Source organism: Gopherus flavomarginatus, chromosome 9 (assembly GCF_025201925.1).
Source record: "Gopherus flavomarginatus isolate rGopFla2 chromosome 9, rGopFla2.mat.asm, whole genome shotgun sequence".
NCBI lineage: Eukaryota > Metazoa > Chordata > Testudines > Testudinidae > Gopherus > Gopherus flavomarginatus.
Genome location: NC_066625.1, coordinates 92,327,512 through 92,346,461, shown reverse-complemented (window position 1 = coordinate 92,346,461; position 18,950 = coordinate 92,327,512). Strand labels below are relative to the sequence as shown.

Genomic DNA, 18,950 nt, shown 5'->3' with positions numbered 1-18,950 from the left:
TAGCCGCTCGACTGGAGTCCGGCCGCCGCCGCGGAGGGAAGGAAGCAGGAGCCGCCCGGCCCGAGTCGCCGCTGCCCGCCATGGCTCTGCCCCGGTCACTGCTGCTGCTGCTGGTCCTCGGCCCCTGGCCGGGCCGCGCCTCCGACGTGCTGGAGCTCGGGGACTCGGACTTCGAGAGCGGCCTGGCCGAGCGCCCGGGGCTGGTGCTGGTGGAGTTCTACGCGCCCTGGTGAGCGGCCGGGCCCGGGGCTCGGACTCCCCGCTCCGCCGCGGGGCCGTCTGACGGTCGGTGCCTTTGGCGCCCGGCCTGGCTCCGCACGGGCCGTCGCGGCCCCCTGTGCCCGCGGTTTGGTGCAAGCCTCGCTCCTCCGGGCCCGCCGTTCCCCTTGGGTCCCGGCTGGCTGAACGCGGGGCCTGGCCTCGCACGTGGGTGACTGTCAGGCTGGAGCCCCGGAACTCGGGGTGGGCTCAGTGTGCTGGGAGGTCCCGGTGCGCACCAGGAGCAGCCCTGGTGCGGAGACCGTGAGACCAGCACCAAGGGCCTTATTCTGTGCTGTATCCTCCGGGCAGCCAAACTGCCTCGGGCAGACACGCCCCTCTAGCTCAGCCTCTGAGGACGGAGAACTTGAGAGAGCTCCGTGGGGAGCCAGACCTTCCTGGCTGCGGAGTTGGGTGTGGCATAGCAGGCTCGCCTCCTGTAGCATCCCTTGCTGAACGGCCTGTGGTGGGCTGCCGCTTCTTGTGACTCAGACCTCCCACCAGGTTGTCTTTTAGTCCCACCCCTTGTGGGGTAACAGAATCCAGCAAAAATGAATGTCTAATGGGCTGCCCTTGATTCTGGGCCCAGTGGTGAGGCCATCCTTCCCTCTGGGCATCTTTCTTTCTTTCTCAAGGGTTTCATGCTTTCAAGTGACTGGTGGGAGGCCTCAGGCCTTCCCTCTACACTGGGTTCCAGCACAGAGACCCTAGGACAGGCAGTCAAGGTTTACTCTGGCAGACTCTTTGCTGTTTGTTGCCTTGTCTTTTTCCAAAATACAAAATTAAAATAACTGGTAAGTGCAGAGTTACTGTAAGTTACTGCATATGCCCTGTTTGAAGCATACTATGGTAGGCTACTTCCAACTTAATATGATTAAAACATTAAGTTCTGTGGTATCAAAACAATTCTTAGTTGGAAATTGGATGCCTTAAGATAAGAGTCTGTGTTCTCTAGCTGACTGTTCTGCATTTCTAGGAAGTACTAACTGCTTGCTTTACTTATGAACTTGTCAATTTTCTAATTGAACTGTCTGGTATAGAATGAGAACTACAACTTCCATCATGCATTAGGTTGCAGGAAGATGAGGATTCTGCTGTGGTGTCTGCTTTTAATTGGTTAGAAAACAGGTTTTTGTTTGCAAGTCATGGGTGAACACTCCACAAGAGTGGTCCTATTTTGATGTATTATCTTATACTTCTGAATTGGTGTCCAGCTCCAGAAATACACAGGACTTCCTAAAGCATCCTCTCGACTCTGTGGAATAGTGGATAAGTCGTCAACTCACTGAGTACATTTGTCTAGCCAAACAAATGTGTCAACACCTTGTTTGTGACAAATGGAACAGCAAATCTTGGTCACTTACACAGATTCTTTTGAATTAAGGAAAAAAACACTAGCTTATGGACAGGTTTTCATTAGTTCAATTGCTTGAAGGAGGCAGAGCAAAAGAAACCTAGGATTTCTAGGAACTTTGGAACTGGGTGTCACGAATACAATTCCCTTCATTCTGTGCCACTAGATTTTGCAATATACCTCTTGATCAATGTTGCCAGAGGAGGGAAAGCTACAGTGTGTGGTGGATAATGCTATTGGCACCAGAAGATGTTTGACTAATGTTGCCGTTTTGTTAGTTTGGGTTACTGATTAGCTGGGATGATTAAAAGAGTAGTACATTTTTACTTTCAGTTCTGTAAGGAGTTACTCAGCTTTCAGGATTATTAAAATGAATTTAACTGACCTGCTGCTGAAAACTGCAGAACTCTGTAAACTAAACAGCAGTTCACTGGGTGACAAAGCTGCAAATACAACTTGCCATGTGTTTTAGGCCTGTATTAAGCATCAACTTATATCGTGGTTCTGTGGTTAGTGTGTTGAGAATTAAGTTATGGAATTGTCAAGTATTTGTACATTTAGCTTAAGTCTTGTTCCTATGTATCTTCTGACTGGATGATTCATTAATATTAGGTTTCAGACTTAATTCCACTCATCTCAGTGGGCAGGAGTTAAATCACAGTGCTTAGTGCTAATGGTGGTTGGGCATCTGTAGGAACACAATAGTGCGCTGGCCTGCATTCTAGTGAATAGAGTAAAGCCTCTGGGAAGATCAACACATTTTTTTCTTCCCACTCTGGTCAAGTAGGGGAACTCCAAAATGTTGGGAAGGAATAATGTCAATGTGACTTACTCCATCTCTTTCCCTCAGCCCTTGTCTGAGCTCCAAGTTGAAAATCCTTCCGGGAAACCTCGTTGTTTCTATGAAGACTGTTTGGGTTGGTTGTGTGACTGTGGAGATCCTTTGTAAATGGAAATGTGGCATCTCTCCAATTGCAGGGAGACTTTTCCTTGTAACCGAACTGTCACTTCCCCTTCAGGTGTGGGCACTGCAAACGACTAGCCCCGGAGTACGAGGCTGCTGCTACCAGACTGAAAGGAATTGTCCCTCTAGTAAAGGTATGGACCTAGCCCGAGTTCATGGTTCTGTGACCGGTTACCTGCTCAGACTGAGCTGGAACCATCTTCGTGGTGGATCTTAAATGGCATCTGGCACAGGCAGAAGATTTTACACTTACAGCCCACTTACTAAAAGCCTGTGCTTGGGGCTGTACCCTGACTAGTGCATCCAGTGTTTCCCTGGCGATTTGGGGTCTGACTTAATTTCTTCTGTTTCATAAATGTGAGGGTGTGAGTTTCTGTTCTCCATTTGGGGGGTCTAAGGCCATGTCTACATCTAAAATTTTGCAGCGCTGGTTGTTACAGCTGTATTAGTACAGCTGTATAGGGCCAGCGCTGCAGAGTGGCCACACTTACAGCAACCAGCGCTGCAAGTGGTGTTAGATGTGGCCACACTGCAGCGCTGTTGGGCGGCTTCAAGGGGTTTTGGGGAAGGCGAGAGCAAACCGGGGAAGGAGACCAGCTTCGCCGTGGTTTGCTCTTGCGTTCCGCGAACCACCCTGCAAACCGCAGGGAAGGAGACCTGCTTGTTCGGGGAACGCGAGAGCAAACCGCGGCGAAGCTGGTCTCCTTCCCCGGTTTGCTCTCGCGTTCCGCGAACCACCCTGCAAACCGCAGGGAAGGAGACCTGCTTGCTCGGGGGTTCGGCGAACGCGAGAGCAAACCGGGGAAGGAGACCAGCTTCGCCGCGGTTTGCTCTCGCGTTCCCCGAACAAGCAGGTCTCCTTCCCTGCGGTTTGCAGGGTGGTTCGCGGAACGCGAGAGCAAACCGCGGCGAAGCTGGGCTCCTTCCCCGGTTTGCTCTCGCGTTCGCCGAACCCCCGAGCAAGCAGGTCTCCTTCCCTGCGGTTTGCAGGGTGGTTCGCGGAACGCGAGAGCAAACCGCGGCGAAGCTGGTCTCCTTCCCCGGTTTGCTCTCGCCTTCCCGGAACCACCCAGCAAACCTCAGGGAAGGAGACCTGCTTGCTCGGGGTTCGGGGAACGCGAGACCAAGCCGGGGAAGGAGACCAGCTTGATTACCAGAGGCTTCCTCAGGTATGCTGGGATACCTGCTTATTCCACGGAGGTCAAGAAAAGCGCTGGTAAGTGACTATACTTGATTACCAGCGCTGGATCACCAGCGCTGGATCCTCTACACCCGAGACAAAACGGGAGTACGGCCAGCGCTGCAAACAGGGAGTTGCAGCGCTGGTGGTGCCCTGCAGATGTGTACACCTCCTAAGTTGCAGCGCTGTAACTCCCTCACCAGCGCTGCAACTTTCTGATGTAGACAAGCCCTTAGTCCTCCTGCCCCAGACCTTAAGCAGATTTCCTCCACTGGAGGCAGTATTGTGCAAGTAGTGTGCTGCCTGCCTCTGGAGCACTAGGCATTCATTGCTGTCAGAGAGGATTGGTCTGTTCCTGTACAGGGCACAATAGAGAGGCCATCCCTTTACCACTGCAATAAAATACACTTTTTTGTACACTAGTACTCATGGCTTGGGAAAAACAAAGGCTGTGTATCTGCAGGCGTTATATGCAGTAAATGCTCAGACCCTGGGTTTAGGGGATTTTGAGACCTAATGCACTTGCATCTCCTGCCTCTCCCTCTGCAGTGTGCAGAGCACTGGAAAGGAGTCTGTCTCCCTACATGCAAACACACACTTCATTAAGTGGTGATGGTGAAACCCTCCTAGGCCCTACTCGGCTCACTCCAGGGGGCCAATGCAGGGAAGTGCCTTACAGCACTGCCTTGAAGCAGAAGGCTGCTGTAAAGAGAATCACTCTTGTGAAGAGGTTAAGAAGTACAGGGAACCCTGTCACTGTTTGACTTGTGCAACTCCACTAAGCCAGTGCCTCACTGCAGTCTTTTCACACCATCCAGTCCCTGTTTACTTGTATCGGTCCCTCTGGGCATGGGGAGCATTCTTCTGTTTCAGCCGTCTCTAGGCGCTGTTACATTGGCCGACTGAAGGAATTTTAGAGTTCTCAGTGGCACCTCTCACACTGCAGTTGGTGCACTTTAGTCTCTCATGTAGTGTCCCAGCATGTACTTGCCTAGCTTTGTTAGCCAGGTTAACAGTCTTCAGATCTCCCCAAGTCCATGTTCCGGCCACCCTGTGAGTGCACTGGATCTGGCCTGTATGCTTCCATGGACATGGATACAGTCTGCTCCATATTATAGCATTGATTGCATGTTCTGCAAATAAAGGCATACAGGATGCCAGGTTTGTTCCTATAACTTTCTGCCAGAAGCCCCCTCCCTGTGGATAGGGACTTTGCCTTTTAATGCCCTATTGAGGCTGCATTTCTCTACTTCATAGAATTATGGGGTGGGCCCTCTGTGGGGCAGCTGCCTTGTGCTGCTTCTGATTTCTGCAGCAGAGGAGGTGGTGCTGTGTACCAACACTGCATGAATGTGACTGTGTAAAGAAGCAATATTTCTCTTCTTCAGGTTGACTGTACAGCGAACTCAAACACCTGTAACAAATACGGAGTCAGTGGCTATCCCACCTTGAAGGTTTTCAGGGATGGTGAAGAGGCAGGTGCCTATGATGGGCCCAGGACAGCAGGTAAGGATCCTGGCATGGTGCTGCAGCACTTTCCGATCTGGATTGAATTTGACTTGTTGCCATGGAGATGGGAGCATCCTGGCTGCATGGCCCACAGTCACTGGGCTCAACTTGTCTTCATGGTAATGGGAGGGATGGGAGTAGAAGTCCTGGATACCAGAGTACATAATTGGTTCCTGGTAAAGATGAGGCACTGCAAGTCTGCCTTGTCCACAACATCTGATCAGCAGTGGGAGAGATCCAGTGGCCAAAAGACGCAGGAAGGAGAGAATATTTGTTACATTCATCAATCTGGTACGGTCAACACTCATCTGCCTATCTCTGAATTCCACTGCAGTGCAGCTGTTGCCCAGGGCTTGTTGCTTAGTGTAGTGATCTCAGCCAGGGGTATGCAGAGGTCTTCCAGGAGGTATATCAACTCATCTAGATATTTGCCTAGATTTTTAACAAGTTACATAAAAAGCACTAGCAAAATCAGTAGAAACTAAAATTTTCTGCAGATGACCTGTTTATACTGCTCTGTATACCATAAACTCAAATGTATGTGCAATATTTATATTCCAATTGATTTGTTTTGTAATTATAGGGTAAAAGTTAGACAGTAAGCAATTTTTCAGTAAGTGTGCTTTGATATTTTTGTATTTTTAGGTCTCATTTTGTAAGCGAGTTGTTTTTAAGCAAGGTGAAACTTGGGGTACACAAGACAAATCAGACTCCTGAAAGGGGTACAGTAGTCTGGAAAGGTTGAGAGCCACCGGCTTAGTGCTGCAAGGTCAGGTTTCAGAGTAGACACAAAGACACTCTGTTTATGTAACTCTTGTGATGAGCATTGCACACTGGTCTCTTGAAACTGGCAAGCCTTTGACTCCTTATGTTACTGCACTGGTAACTTGGGGAGGAAGGCTTTACATTTGCATGGTAAATGTTGCAATTCTTGAGGAAGAATTGGGGGTGAATAGGTCCTGCTGGGATGTTGGTGTTCTGGGAATCCCCTATGAATCTCTTCCAGCTCAACATGCTTTCATGAAAGTTCCATTGTGGGGCTGGAATGCATTTGCATATTTGTATTACAGTAGTGCTTAGAGACTTGGCTGGGGTCCCATTTAGCTAAGTACTGAACAGGCATATGGTGCAGAAACAATCTCTGTCCTAAAAGCATGGAATCGGTCTCCTAGAACGCTATAAAACCATCATTCTGACACTGCTGTATGCTTCTCTTCCTCCTTCCTCAGATGGGATTGTCAGTCACCTCAAGAAACAGGCAGGGCCTGCCTCAGTGGCTCTCCACTCTGTGGCAGATTTTGAAAAATTCATCAGTGACAAAGATGCTTCTGTGGTGGGTGAGTAGTACGGGCCAACACAGCCTTTAAACTACATTGGATACTTACACATTCACCAGTCCCCATCCCTTTCCTTCTCTCCCCCTCCTTCCCCGCTTGCTGGAATCTGATTGTCTTGGGCTCTGGGAGCCAAACATGAACATCAAGGATTATATCACAAGATGGCCCCCCGAGTATCCTGATTTTAAGTTATCTGACCATGGCATATGGATGATATCAAAACATCCTTCCCTATCACTCATGCAGATCCACTGATACCCACTGTAACTGGGTAAGTATCTTACCAGTGTTTCTCAACCTTTGTGACACCAGGGAATGGCTTGCTGCCTTGCTAAACTGCGTCAGGGTCCTGGGGTCTGGTCCGCAGAAGGGTTGATGGGAAACCCTGCCTTGGACAGTGGTGTCCAAAAATATCTGCGTAAGTCACCAGTATAGCTGGTGAAATAGGCTCAGAACTGCTGGTGCTGGACTATTAAGGGCAACAAGGCAAGCAGCTCACTTAGCTGAGGATAATGCCTTGGTGTACGGTTCTGGATGATGCATCACAAGGCTTTGCTTTTTCTTTCAGAGTAAGGTTAGCACTAGAGCATTGGATAGGCACCTACAGATGTATGTAAAATTTGAAGAAATGGCCAGGCCTCTCCCAGGACCCTGCTCTGACTTCATCCCCTGAGGGCAATACACTATACCCAGCCATACCTGACATATGCAGGGATGGCTGTCACATAAGCCTTGTAGCACTCAACAGTCTCACCACATTAGCCTGACTTGGGTCATCGCAATAGCAGCTAAGCTAATCCAAGGAACATTTCAAATGGGAGCTTGGAGGAGACCAGAACTCAGTGGAAAAACTGCTCTCTGAGTCCTGTGGAGCAATGCTATAGTTGCAGGGGTTTTCAAACTCTGTGGCACTGCAACTGTCTTCTGACAACAAAAATTACTACATGACCCTGGGAGGGGGGACCAAAGCCTGAGTCCCACCACTCCAGGAGGGGAAGGGGTCAAAGGCTTTAGCCTTAGTCAGGGGACCTGTAACCTGAGCCCCACCACCCAGGGCTGTGGGCCTCAGACTTTGGCCCTGAGCCCCAGTAAGTCTAAGCCAGCCCTGGTGACCCCATTTTAATGGGGTCGTGACCCATTTAGGGGTCCTGACCCACAGTTTGAGAACCGCTGCTATAGGGCACTGCCTCTGTCCAGACCCCAGCTGCCCAGCATGCAGCTCCATCTCTTGCTGAAAATGGCAGACTTGGTGCCCAGAGGGCTGCAGTCTTCTGGGCTGGAGATTGGGCTAGATGCACTCCCAAAGAAAGCTGCTTGGCTCCTGCTGGGGCAGAAAGAAGGAAGGAAATGCTGGTTTATTTCTAAAAGAACACAGGGAAATTGAGCCTTGCTACACAGAAGCAGTTTTGCTGGGCAGAGAAGAGTCCATTCAGAAGTGACAGTGTCTCAGGCAGAGTAAATACAGAAGAGTTGAGTCAACCAGTGAAATGGCATCTGCTGAGGCAGAGATTCTGCAGGGTCCCTGTGTCTCTCTGTTGCAGGCTTCTTCAAAGATGCATTTGGTGATGCTTATTCAGAGTTCATGAAAGCAGCCAGCAACCTAAGAGAGAGCTACCGCTTTGCACACACCAGCGAGGAGGAGCTGATACAGAAGTATGAGGCAGACGGAGAGTAAGTGGCTCAGTGTACAAGTGGTTCTTGGGGCACCAGGGACAACCTCTCAGACAGCTGTGCTTTGGAAAGTGAATTCCTTTCATAGCTTCTCATTTGGGCAGGACTAGATGAGGTTAATCTTTCTAAAATCAGTGCTGTGGGGCCCAACTGGAAATCCCTTCAGACCAGCCTGCCTAGGTCTGGCTATTGGGCCCGGGAGACCCTTGAGCCATAAACTACAGTGAGCGGGTCATGGCTCTTATGCAGGGGCAGGGGAGAGAGGCTGACTGTTAAACACTTGTAAAGTCTCCAGGGCTCTTTGTTCCCGTATTGCCCATTCTCCTCTTCCCTTGTCACCACAGGGTGGGGGTTCTTTACTTGTTAACTGCCAGAAATCTTGCTGCTTGTTCTGGCTAGTAGCATAAGGCTTGGCCAGGTGGCTTTGGTACAGGTAGCTTTGTTCAGGACTTGGATGATCCCACTGTGTACTTGGAAGGGCATCTAGCACTGTACTTGCCCGCTCATCCACATACTGCTAGTTCCTTCAACTGTTTCATGTTGTGCTCTCTCCACCTCTGTTCAGGGGTGTTGTCTTATTCCGTCCTCAACGCCTGGCAAACAAATTTGAGGACAGCACTTTGAGGTACACAGAGGACAAAATCACCAGTGGCAAGATCAAGAAGTTTCTCCAGGAGAACATGTGAGTGACATCTCACTTCGATCTCAGGGCGAGGGTGCGTGACAGAGTTCAGCTAAATTCCTAGACTCTGAGCAGTCTGGCTTAAGTCCTATTGGCTGGGCATGGCTAGTAGCACTGCCTCTGGGCTTCTAAATTCTAGCTGATCTTAGGGGTTCTTCTCTTCTAATGGAACACGCAGAATAGTTGGCTTGTGAGTACTTAGTGCGCTGCAGGTCCATCATTCATTCTCAAGAATGAGATTTCTATGTGGGCTTTTCCTCTGCGCTGACCTTGGCTGCTGGGCACTTGATCTAGCATTCCAGTTACCTGGTTTGCTCATTTGATTTTAGGTCAGTTTTTGTCATAAATAAAAGTAGAAAAGTCCCTAATTTGATCAAAACCCACGTGTAACTTTGTATGTCCAGCTACAGTAGCAGAACCCCACAAACTGGCCTGATGCACAAATGAGCTATTTGAAGAAAACACTTCTCAAATAGGCCTGCTGGATATTGGCAATTTTATGGATCCTGTGATCTTGGATGAGAAAGAGATTGTGCTAGGACAAGCTTATTTCTGGGTGGGGAAGAAGGCTCAGATAGTGAGACGCAGGTTGCTAATTACTGCTTTGTTGATAGTTTTGGCATCTGTCCACATATGACAGAAGATAACAAAGACTTGATACAGGGGAAGGACTTGCTGGTGGCTTATTATGATGTGGACTATGAGAAGAATGCCAAGGGCTCCAACTACTGGCGCAACAGGTAAGCAGAGGGAGATAAATCCTAAGCCACGGTATTCCTCCCCTGTGCAGTGCACTGTTTTATCTGGCAGAATGCTGTCTCCAGGGTGCAAACTCAGAAATCATTTCTGGGACTCTAGTAAATTTTCCCTTCTCTTGGCTCTGTCTGCAGGGTGTGTTGTCACTACAAGTAGAGAGGCGTTGCAGGCCACTATCCTGTTCCACAAAATGTTGCTTCTGATTCTGGAAAACTGACTTCCAGCTTATGCTTCTGTGGCAAGCAGTTGGTGCTTCCATAGGTTGCAGGCAGCCAGTTAACATGCCTGGAGCATTCGTTCAGCATCAGGTGTCGACAGTGCATTTGGCATGCTTATCAGGAGCTCTGATTCCTTTATCCGTCTGCCCACACCAAAGTTGCTTGACTGAGACCCAGAACTACTAATCTTGCTGAGGAGGCTCATGCTCAATTCCATTCTTTGTACTCCACCTTACTGGAGCTCGACTCCCTATGCAGTGCTGCAGCCACAGGAGACCTGGTTGATCAGAGCTGACTGAGGGGTTATGGAGTATTCAGTGCGAAATGGAGACTTGTTGAAGCTATGCATTGGGAGATCCCTAGGTTACATCCAGTTTAGTAGCATGTTCCTTTCTTTCTTGTTTCTCCAGCTGCATTTTCATGTTACTTCTCTTTGCAGAACCTCCTAACCTGCAGATCCCCCACTAATTGTTTCTAGTTGTTCTGTTTCAGCTTGAAAGAGGTAGTTCTCTTCCTTTCCCCAAGTGCTCTACTGTCTTGGAGAAACTGTTTAACATCTGTAAGCGTAACAGCACGTTTCCTCTGCTTTACTCAGAGTGATGATGGTGGCACAGAAGTTCCTGGATGCTGGACACAAGCTCTACTTTGCTGTTGCTAGTAGAAAAACCTTTGGCCATGAGCTTTCAGAGTTTGGCCTGGACAGCAGCACAGGGGAGGTTCCTGTCGTTGCCATCAGAACCGCCAAGGGAGAGAAATATGTCATGCAAGAGGAATTCTCGTAAGTCCTGGGTGTGGTGCCCCCCTCCTATCCAGTCACAGGCAAAGCCTCTCAGATACTTACCACCCACCTGGGTTCACTGGGAGGACACCTGAGCTGGATGTTCCTGTGTGGCAGAGGTGTAGCTGTGACAAGCCTGCCACTGGGCAGTTACACACTACAGAAGGAGGAGCTGCAAGCTCTAAGGATTGAAGGTTTAATTTTAAGGTACCTAAAAGGTAAAGACTGGGGTAGAAAATAACATGAGTGAACAGCAGCAGGAGTGAACACCTAAAATAAAGGGCATGGGAGACACACTTCAGCCTATCTCCTGGGTGGGAAAAGCGTGGGCAGCAGGAAGCCTTACTTACTGGGGTGAACATGTGCACCAGGCACTTTCCCAAAATCCTGAAGGTGGCTCTTGTGCCGTGGGTCATCTGGGGGAAGTTAGAGCCCTGGGTTAGCACTGAGGATCCGAATGGCTTTCTTCAGTGTGCTGCTGTCTGTGGGTGGAGTGAAACTCCCTTGGGATTTGTAGGGTGCACTTGCTACTCCTGTGTGCCAGATGGCTCTGAAATGTCACCTGTATTTGATTTGTAGCCGTGATGGGAAAGCTCTGGAGAGATTCTTGCAGGATTACTTTGATGGTAACCTAAAGAAATACCTGAAGTCAGAGCCCATTCCAGAGAACAATGATGGTCCTGTGAAGGTAAGGGTGTACGTGGCTGTTGCCTCTCCAGCTAGAACACTGCATGTTGAGCTGACAAATGTTCTGTGCAGGCTTCAAGGACCACTGCGTGCCGTTTGCTGCATGAGGCTCAGGCTCACTCAGGTCAGAGCCTGGAGAGTGAGCATGTGGTTATTCATGTGCAGAAATGCTGCTAATCTGGAGAATTCAATCTTTCCAGGTGGTGGTTGCTGAAAACTTTGATGACCTTGTTAATGTGGAGGACAAAGACGTTCTGATTGAGTTCTATGCCCCATGGTGTGGCCACTGCAAGAACCTGGAGCCCAAGTACAAGGAACTAGGAGAAAAGGTAGGCTGGGAGCTCTTGCCTGTCAGGTTTGAATGCAGCAGTCATCCCCCAAAACTGAGCTGTCTGAGGGTCATGCTCAGCCAGCCAAGCCATAAGATTGCATGAATGTGCCTAAGTGGCCGTCTGACTGCTCTCTAAACTGGCATTAGTCAGTGTGCAGTTGGCTACTTCTGCCCTCTAGTTACGTTTGAGGTTGGGTGGCACCTGGAGCATCTCCTTTGGCTCTGGCCAGGGCACACCAGTATTCCCTGGTCAGTAACTAGCCTCCGGTGGCTGCATGTCTTTCCGGGTCACTGTCTTCTGTCCAAACATTGCTGAGAGCAGGTCCCCAGGGAATCCTTGCTAGAAAGATGCCTGCCTGAGGGATGGTTTGGCTGTACTCGGCTCAGGCCTGCTCCCTTGGCTCCTGTACTCCTCAGTTCTTCATCCTGTCCCAGTGAACTAAGGCGTGGGGAGAAGCATAGGCAGCAACCAATGTAATCGAATCACTAGAAATGAGACAATCGTGTAATGATGCTCCCACTCTGTAATACGGTAACATACTGCTAAACAGAAAAATCTGATGAATCTATTCTGGTATAATGTCCCTTTAAACAGAAGTTTCCTGTTGTAAAGATCTTATTTCTGATAATTTACATGGCAAGGGTTTGTGAACTTGTTATAAATTGTTAGAGGCAGCAACTCCCCCTGCTCACCCAGGCGGCCTTGGCCATCTCTCCTACAGGCAGTGAGTGAGGGTGTACATTGGAAGGGCAGCCTCCTAAAGGAGACCTGAGTCATGGGTGCTCTCTGGAGGGCCTGAATGTTGTACCTGCCCATGTATCTCTAGTGCTCGCCTGGATATCAGACAGCGAGCTTGTGCCCTCCTTGCTGCCAATACCAGCCTGAACTGGCGCTGCCTGGTCTCTCTCAGGACAAAGCTTTGACTCACTAGAGTATTTGTATTACCATAGCACCCAGGGGCCTTCGTTGTGTTAGGCGCTGTACAAATGAACGCTGTTGTCCCAAATCCTGCCCCAGCTTCCCCCGGCTGTTCTGATACGCCTAGCCAAGAGCCCCCGTGGCTCCCCCATCTCCCCTTGGCCTTGGAGAACACACATTCCTGGTCCTAGTAGAACATGGGGGGGTCAACATCTTCCCCCAGCGTCCACAATAGACTAGTGGTGACCTGTTCACTAATGTGCTGTCCTACCAACAGCTCAGCAAAGATCCCAACATTGTCATAGCCAAGATGGATGCTACAGCCAACGATGTGCCTTCTCCATACGAAGTCCGAGGGTAAGAGCTTCAGCTTGTATGACATTGGGTGGGGTGGCAGGGGAGAGTCCTGGCTACTGCCTCTAGCCAGTGATTATGCTATAGAAGGGCTGAGGAATCTCTCTCTGGCTCTGATGGCAGCTGGGGGCTGATGTGCATGTAGTCATAGTCACTGGGAACTTGCTTGTCTTGCTCCTGAGCAGCTGTCAGCAGAAATTCAGACTTGGAGTAACTCAAACAAAAGCATCTGCCCTTGCTCCTGTTATGTTTCCCAGGCACACCTGCACACAGCTTCCTGAACTTCCCTGGCCTGCCTTCCTTCTACTTCTGAAACTGTTCTTGAGGATGAAGAACAGCACTGGGCTCCTGTCTTTTGTGCAAACCTGAATCCAGGTGCACTCAGTTAGCTCTGCTCCCAGGGCCAAACTGATGGTGCTCACATCTCCTGCTGGGGCATGGCTTCCTACTGTTCTAGGCTTCCTCTGGCTGATGGTGCCTTGAACAGCTTGTCCCTTGACTTGTGTGGTGATAGACTCCATACAACAGTGATTCTCTCCCTTCTGTGGCTCAGGGCAAACCTGCTGCCCTGCGTGGTGAGTGCTAGACTCACCGGGAGGGGCTGGGACCTGAAGACTGCTGAACACAGGGCTGACACATCTCTTCTTTCCCCAGCTTCCCCACTATCTATTTTGCTGCAGCTGGTAACAAGCAGAATCCAAAGAGATATGAGGTGAGTGTCTGCTTCCTGCCCTGGGAGCTCTGCAGGCAGGTTTCTTCCTTGCTGCTACAGCTTTGGGCAGTGCACATGCAGGTAAAATCCTTGCAGCTGAAGTGTTGTGTGGCTGCACAGGCCCCTAGGAACGTTGCCCTGCACACTGAGGGATGCCTGCCCTGTAGCTGCACCTCTAGGACACATTGGTGTATCCTGCAGGAGAGCTTTAAAGGGCTCTCACGGAAATGGTCTGGGGAAGCTTGGTCTCCCGTGAGGCTGTGAACACTCCCCATTTGGAGCCAGCAGGTGCAGATACTCCCTATTGTCTTGTGAGTATCAAAGCCAGGATCCTGGTGCTCAGCCCTGGCCTCATGCTCTTGTGCCGTTTGCAGGGAGGCCGGGAGGTGAGCGACTTCATTAGCTACTTGAAGCGGGAGGCGACCAGCCCCCCTGTGCTGCAGGAGGAGGAAAAGCCCAAGAAAAGGAAGAAGGCCCAGGAGGATCTGTAAAGCACCTAATCACCCAGCTCACCAGTGTGTCAGGAGGAACTGTGTGGGCATTGGGGAAGCCCTGGGTCTCTTGGGGCCAGCTGGAGGGAGTGAAGAAACTGTGCCCAATGCAATGTGGGCTGAAGGGACCCAACTGCTGTACCTAGTTGTGTTTAATTTCCTGCTGTCTCTGCTGCATTCTTATGGGGCTGCCCCAGACTTGGGGGGGTGATTGAGGGGTGGGGAAGGGGGGTGAGGCAGGGGGAGACATGTTATTTTCTAATTTTTTTGTACATTTGGAGAAGTGAGACAATAAAATGGACCCCTTTAAAACCACACATCTGTGCTCAGTGCTGCCAGTGGCTGCTGCTGAGAGTCCTGTGTATGTGGCCCCAGCATCCATGTGCAAGCTGGGAGCCCATGACCTCTGGAGTGCTGCCCTGCTCCTAGCTGGTTCCTGAGGGCTGTGAGAATGCATGGGGAACAAATTCCACTTGCCCTCACACTCCATCTTGTGGTCTATGAGCCGCTTCCCAGTACAAGAGGCTGGTGAGGGACTGGCCCCTGCCATGCTTCTGCTCAATGCAGGCCCACTGCTCAATGAGGAGGGGGAAACAGTAACGGGAGACTTGGAAATGGCAGAGATGCTTAATGACTTCTTTGTTTCGGTCTTCACTGAGAAGTCTGAAGGAATGTCTAGTATAGTGAATGCTTACGGGAAGAGGGTAGGTTTAGAAGAGAAAATAAGAAAAGAGCAAGTAAAAAATCACTTAGAAAAGTTAGATGCCTGCAAGTCACCAGGACCTGATGAAATGCATCCTAGAATACTCAAGGAGTTAATAGAAGAGGTATCTGAGCCTCTAGCTATTATCTTTGGGAAATCATGGGAGACGGGGGAGATTCCAGAAGACTGGAAGGGGGCAAATATAGTGCCCATCTATAAAAAGGGAAATAAAAACAACCCAGGAAACTACAGACCAGTTAGTTTAACTTCTGTGCCAGGGAAGATAATGGAGCAAGTAATTAAAGAAATCATCTGCAAACACTTGGAAGGTGGTAAGGTGATAGGGAATAGCCAGCATGGATTTGTAAAGAACAAATCGTGTCAAACTAATCTGATAGCGTTCTTTGATAGGATAACGAGCCTTGTGGATAAGGGAGAAGCGGTGGATGTGATATACCTAGACTTTAGTAAGGCATTTGATACAGTCTCGCATGATATTCTTATAGATAAACTAGGAAAGTACAATTTAGATGGGGCTACTATAAGGTGGGTGCATAACTGGCTGGATAACCGTACCCAGAGAGTAGTTGTTAATGGCTCCCAATCCTGCTGGAAAGGTATAACAAGTGGGGTTCCGCAGGGGTCTGTTTTGGGACCGGTTCTGTTCAGTATCTTCATCAACGATTTAGATGTTGGCATAGAAAGTACGCTTATTAAGTTTGCGGACGATACCAAACTGGGAGGGATTGCAACTGCTTTGGAGGACAGGGTCAAAATTCAAAATGATCTGGACAAATTGGAGAAATGGTCTGAGGTAAACAGGATGAAGTTCAATAAAGATAAATGCAAAGTGCTCCACCTAGGAAGGAACAATCAGTTTCACACATACAGAATGGGAAGAGACTGTCTAGGAAGGAGTATGGCAGAAAGAGATCTAGGGGTCATAGTAGACCACAAGCTTAATATGAGTCAACAGTGTGATACTGTTGCAAAAAAAGCAAATGTGATTCTGGGATGCATTAACAGGTGTGTTGTAAACAAGACACGAGAAGTCATTCTTCCGCTTTACTCTGCGCTGGTTAGGCCTCAACTGGAGTATTGTGTCCAGTTCTGGGCACCGCATTTCAAGAAAGATGTGGAGAAATTGGAGAGGGTCCAGAGAAGAGCGACAAGAATGATTAAAGGTCTTGAGAACATGACCTATGAAGGAAGGCTGAAGGAATTGGGTTTGTTTAGTTTGGAAAAGAGAAGACTGAGAGGGGACATGATAGCAGTTTTCAGGTATCTAAAAGGGTGTCGTCAGGAGGAGGGAGAAAACTTGTTCACCTTAGCCTCCAATGATAGAACAAGAAGCAATGGGCTTAAACTGCCGCAAGGGAGATTTAGGTTGGACATTAGGAAAAAGTTCCTAACTGTCAGGGTAGTTAAACACGGGAATAGATTGCCTAGGGAAGTTGTGGAATCTCCATCTCTGGAGATATTTAAGAGTAGGTTAGATACATGTCTATTAGGGATGGTCTAGACAGTATTTGGTCCTGCCATGAGGGCAGGGGACTGGACTCGATGACCTCTCGAGGTCCCTTCCAGTCCTAGAGTCTATGAGTATGCTTCTGTGGGAACTTGGCCTAGGAGGGGGCCTGTGATGCAGTGGGTGTGCAGGAGGAAGTGGGTAGAACTGCATGGTGCTTAGGGACAGAAGAGACCCCTTTGGGTACAGAACACAGGCTCTGTGACAGGGCACAGCTGCCATAGTGAATGCCCCAGACACCAGGGGTGAAGGGGCAAGAAGCCTGCCTGAGGCCATGGCTGCAGGCTCTGAGCTCCCTGCCATGGGCCAGCATGTGACCCGGGAGCGTTCTGCACTAATTCACCTAGCCGTGGGCTGTTCCTACAGCCACGTCCAGGGCACACCGGTCACTCTAGGAGTGCTTCAAGCTGTGCCAAGCACTGAGTGGGTTTCACTTGGTGCTGGGCCTGGCAGCACAGCACCTCTCCCTGGCTTGTAGCCAGAGCTGTGGCACGGGTGTGAGCAAACCCTTCAGTGCCACAAGAGGCGAGGACCAGCATGAAAGCCTCCCCCAGCCAGGCAGAAGGGCAGGGCACTTTGCTTGGTGCTCAGCTCCTTTGTTCAGAGGGCCTCATGGGCAGGCCAGAGCTGTGATTGTAGCTGAGCCAGCCTCTAGTTGCCTCTTACTTCTCACTCAAGGGCCTCCTTGGGAGGAGTAGCCTCTCCAGGCCCCAGGGCAACTAGCCCTGCAGCAAATGAGCTAGCCTTTGCCTGTAGCCCTCTGTCCTGTCTCCTGCTGGCTGGCTGCACCAAGCCTACATCCCTTCCAAGGTTCTGAACTGCAGGCCTGCTGTACCACAGACTGCTCTATTTACCTTGGTGCAGGTAGGAGCCACTGTGCTGGGCAGGAGGCAGATGAGTGCTGCAGTGGAGGGCTGGTAAATCTGTGTACTGCTGTGGTCTGGCTCAGCCCTCATTGCTGCAGCAGGGCTTCCCCTGCCCTAACTCGTTTTACAAAACACCAGGGAGCTGTCTACACCTTTATTACTGGAGCACAACACCATTTACAAGGTCCTCCCCCCATACTAGCTTTGCTGTACCATAGCTTTTCCTCCAGCCCAGCACCAGTGTAGGTCTAAATCACTGCTGGGAAAGCACATGCTACCCTGTCTTTGCTGGGCAGGGGTCAGGCAGTTTTGATTGAGCATTTCCCTCTGGGCTCCTGCTGTAGCCCCCTAGCAGAGACTGAACCACAGCCCTGGCTACAGGTGGGGGGAGGGACAGCTGCCTACCCCCTTGACTGGGAGGGGGCACAGCCCCAGGGAATGAGCTGTTGTGGAAGTGGTGAGCCTTGTGGGGGCTAATGCCTGTCAGCTGTGAACAGCCATTACCCACCTAGCCCCTGGCAACGCAGTGCCCACAGAGCATTTGTCTGAATGCTCCTATTTGCTCAAGCTAGGTACATCCTTCAGCTGGCCCACACTGAGCCCTTCCCTGGCAGAGGGGCAGTTTGGCTGCTAAGTGGCTCAGTAATTGCATTACATCTAGCACCTAGTAACCCTCATCATAGCCCCATGGTGCTGTACAAATGCTTCCTTGGACAAGGCAGCAGAGCCTGTACATGAGGGCCCTTCCCCTCCCCTGAGGCCAGCTGGTAATCAAGGCAAAGGGTTGCAGCATCACTTACAGTCCCCCAGCCAAGCCCTAACACATCAGTTTCTCCTGCTGGGTGGGGTCAGGCTAGTTACTTTCAAAGCAGGAGGAGTTGACAGGTGCTGGGAGGGGGGGAAGGCCATAGCCACACATTGTACAATGAACTGTTTAACCCAGGGCCATAAACCAGGAACAAGGCAGAAGTCCCAGGGCCCACACTGTGGCACAAAGGGACCGTAAGCAACCATTGTCACCTCTCCCCTCCCTTGCAGTTCCAAGGGATGTCAGCAGGGTCCCAAGGCAGTTCTGATGACAGCACAGAGGGATAGTTAGGGTGCACAGCCAAGGAATGTGGGGCACTTCCCTGTCCCCTCAACTCCTGCTACCACACACTGCTCCAGCACATCAGTCGTCAGCCCCCAGCACAGACTGACCCCTTTCCTCCTGTAGCCCTGGGGCATGGTGCCCTTAGCACTAGTGATTGAGATTGTCCCTGGTGGGCAAGGCTCTGCCATGCTCTCAGCTACTAGGGGGGAGGGAGCCAGTGAAGGAAGGTGGCAGGTCCCACTTGATGGCAAAAGCCGCCTTCTCCAGCAGGCAGTGTAGGCTGCGCCACACTGGCTGTGACAAGCCTTAAGCCAGGGATCCTGCCCTGAATGAGCAGAGCTCTGGGGTACAGGCTGGCCCCCTGAACAGTTCACAGGCACTCATCCTGACCTGCACCACTAGCCCCGCATGCCCTTGGGAGCTGGGACAGGTAAGACAGCAGCTCACCGGGGACAATTCACTAAGACCATCACCCACTCTGTGCTTTGTGGCAGCCACATGCCCTGTCCTGCAACCCTCCCCGACACCCCAGAGCAGTCAAATGGCTGGGTTGGACACC

At 50.5% G+C, this 18,950-nt stretch overlaps 1 protein-coding gene across 1 annotated transcript; it reads left to right on the top strand.

The window, feature by feature from the left end:
- Window positions 1-27: 27 nt before the first annotated feature.
- Window positions 28-14,518, top strand: PDIA3 (protein disulfide isomerase family A member 3). Its single transcript, XM_050967231.1, has 13 exons — window positions 28-229; window positions 2,632-2,710; window positions 5,145-5,262; window positions 6,495-6,602; window positions 8,144-8,273; window positions 8,839-8,955; window positions 9,570-9,695; window positions 10,525-10,707; window positions 11,287-11,395; window positions 11,595-11,723; window positions 12,922-13,001; window positions 13,653-13,710; window positions 14,085-14,518. The coding sequence occupies exons 1-13, from the start codon at window positions 81-83 to the stop codon at window positions 14,199-14,201; spliced, it is 1,503 nt and encodes a 500-aa protein (XP_050823188.1). The 5' UTR covers window positions 28-80; the 3' UTR covers window positions 14,202-14,518.
- Window positions 14,519-18,950: the final 4,432 nt, after the last annotated feature.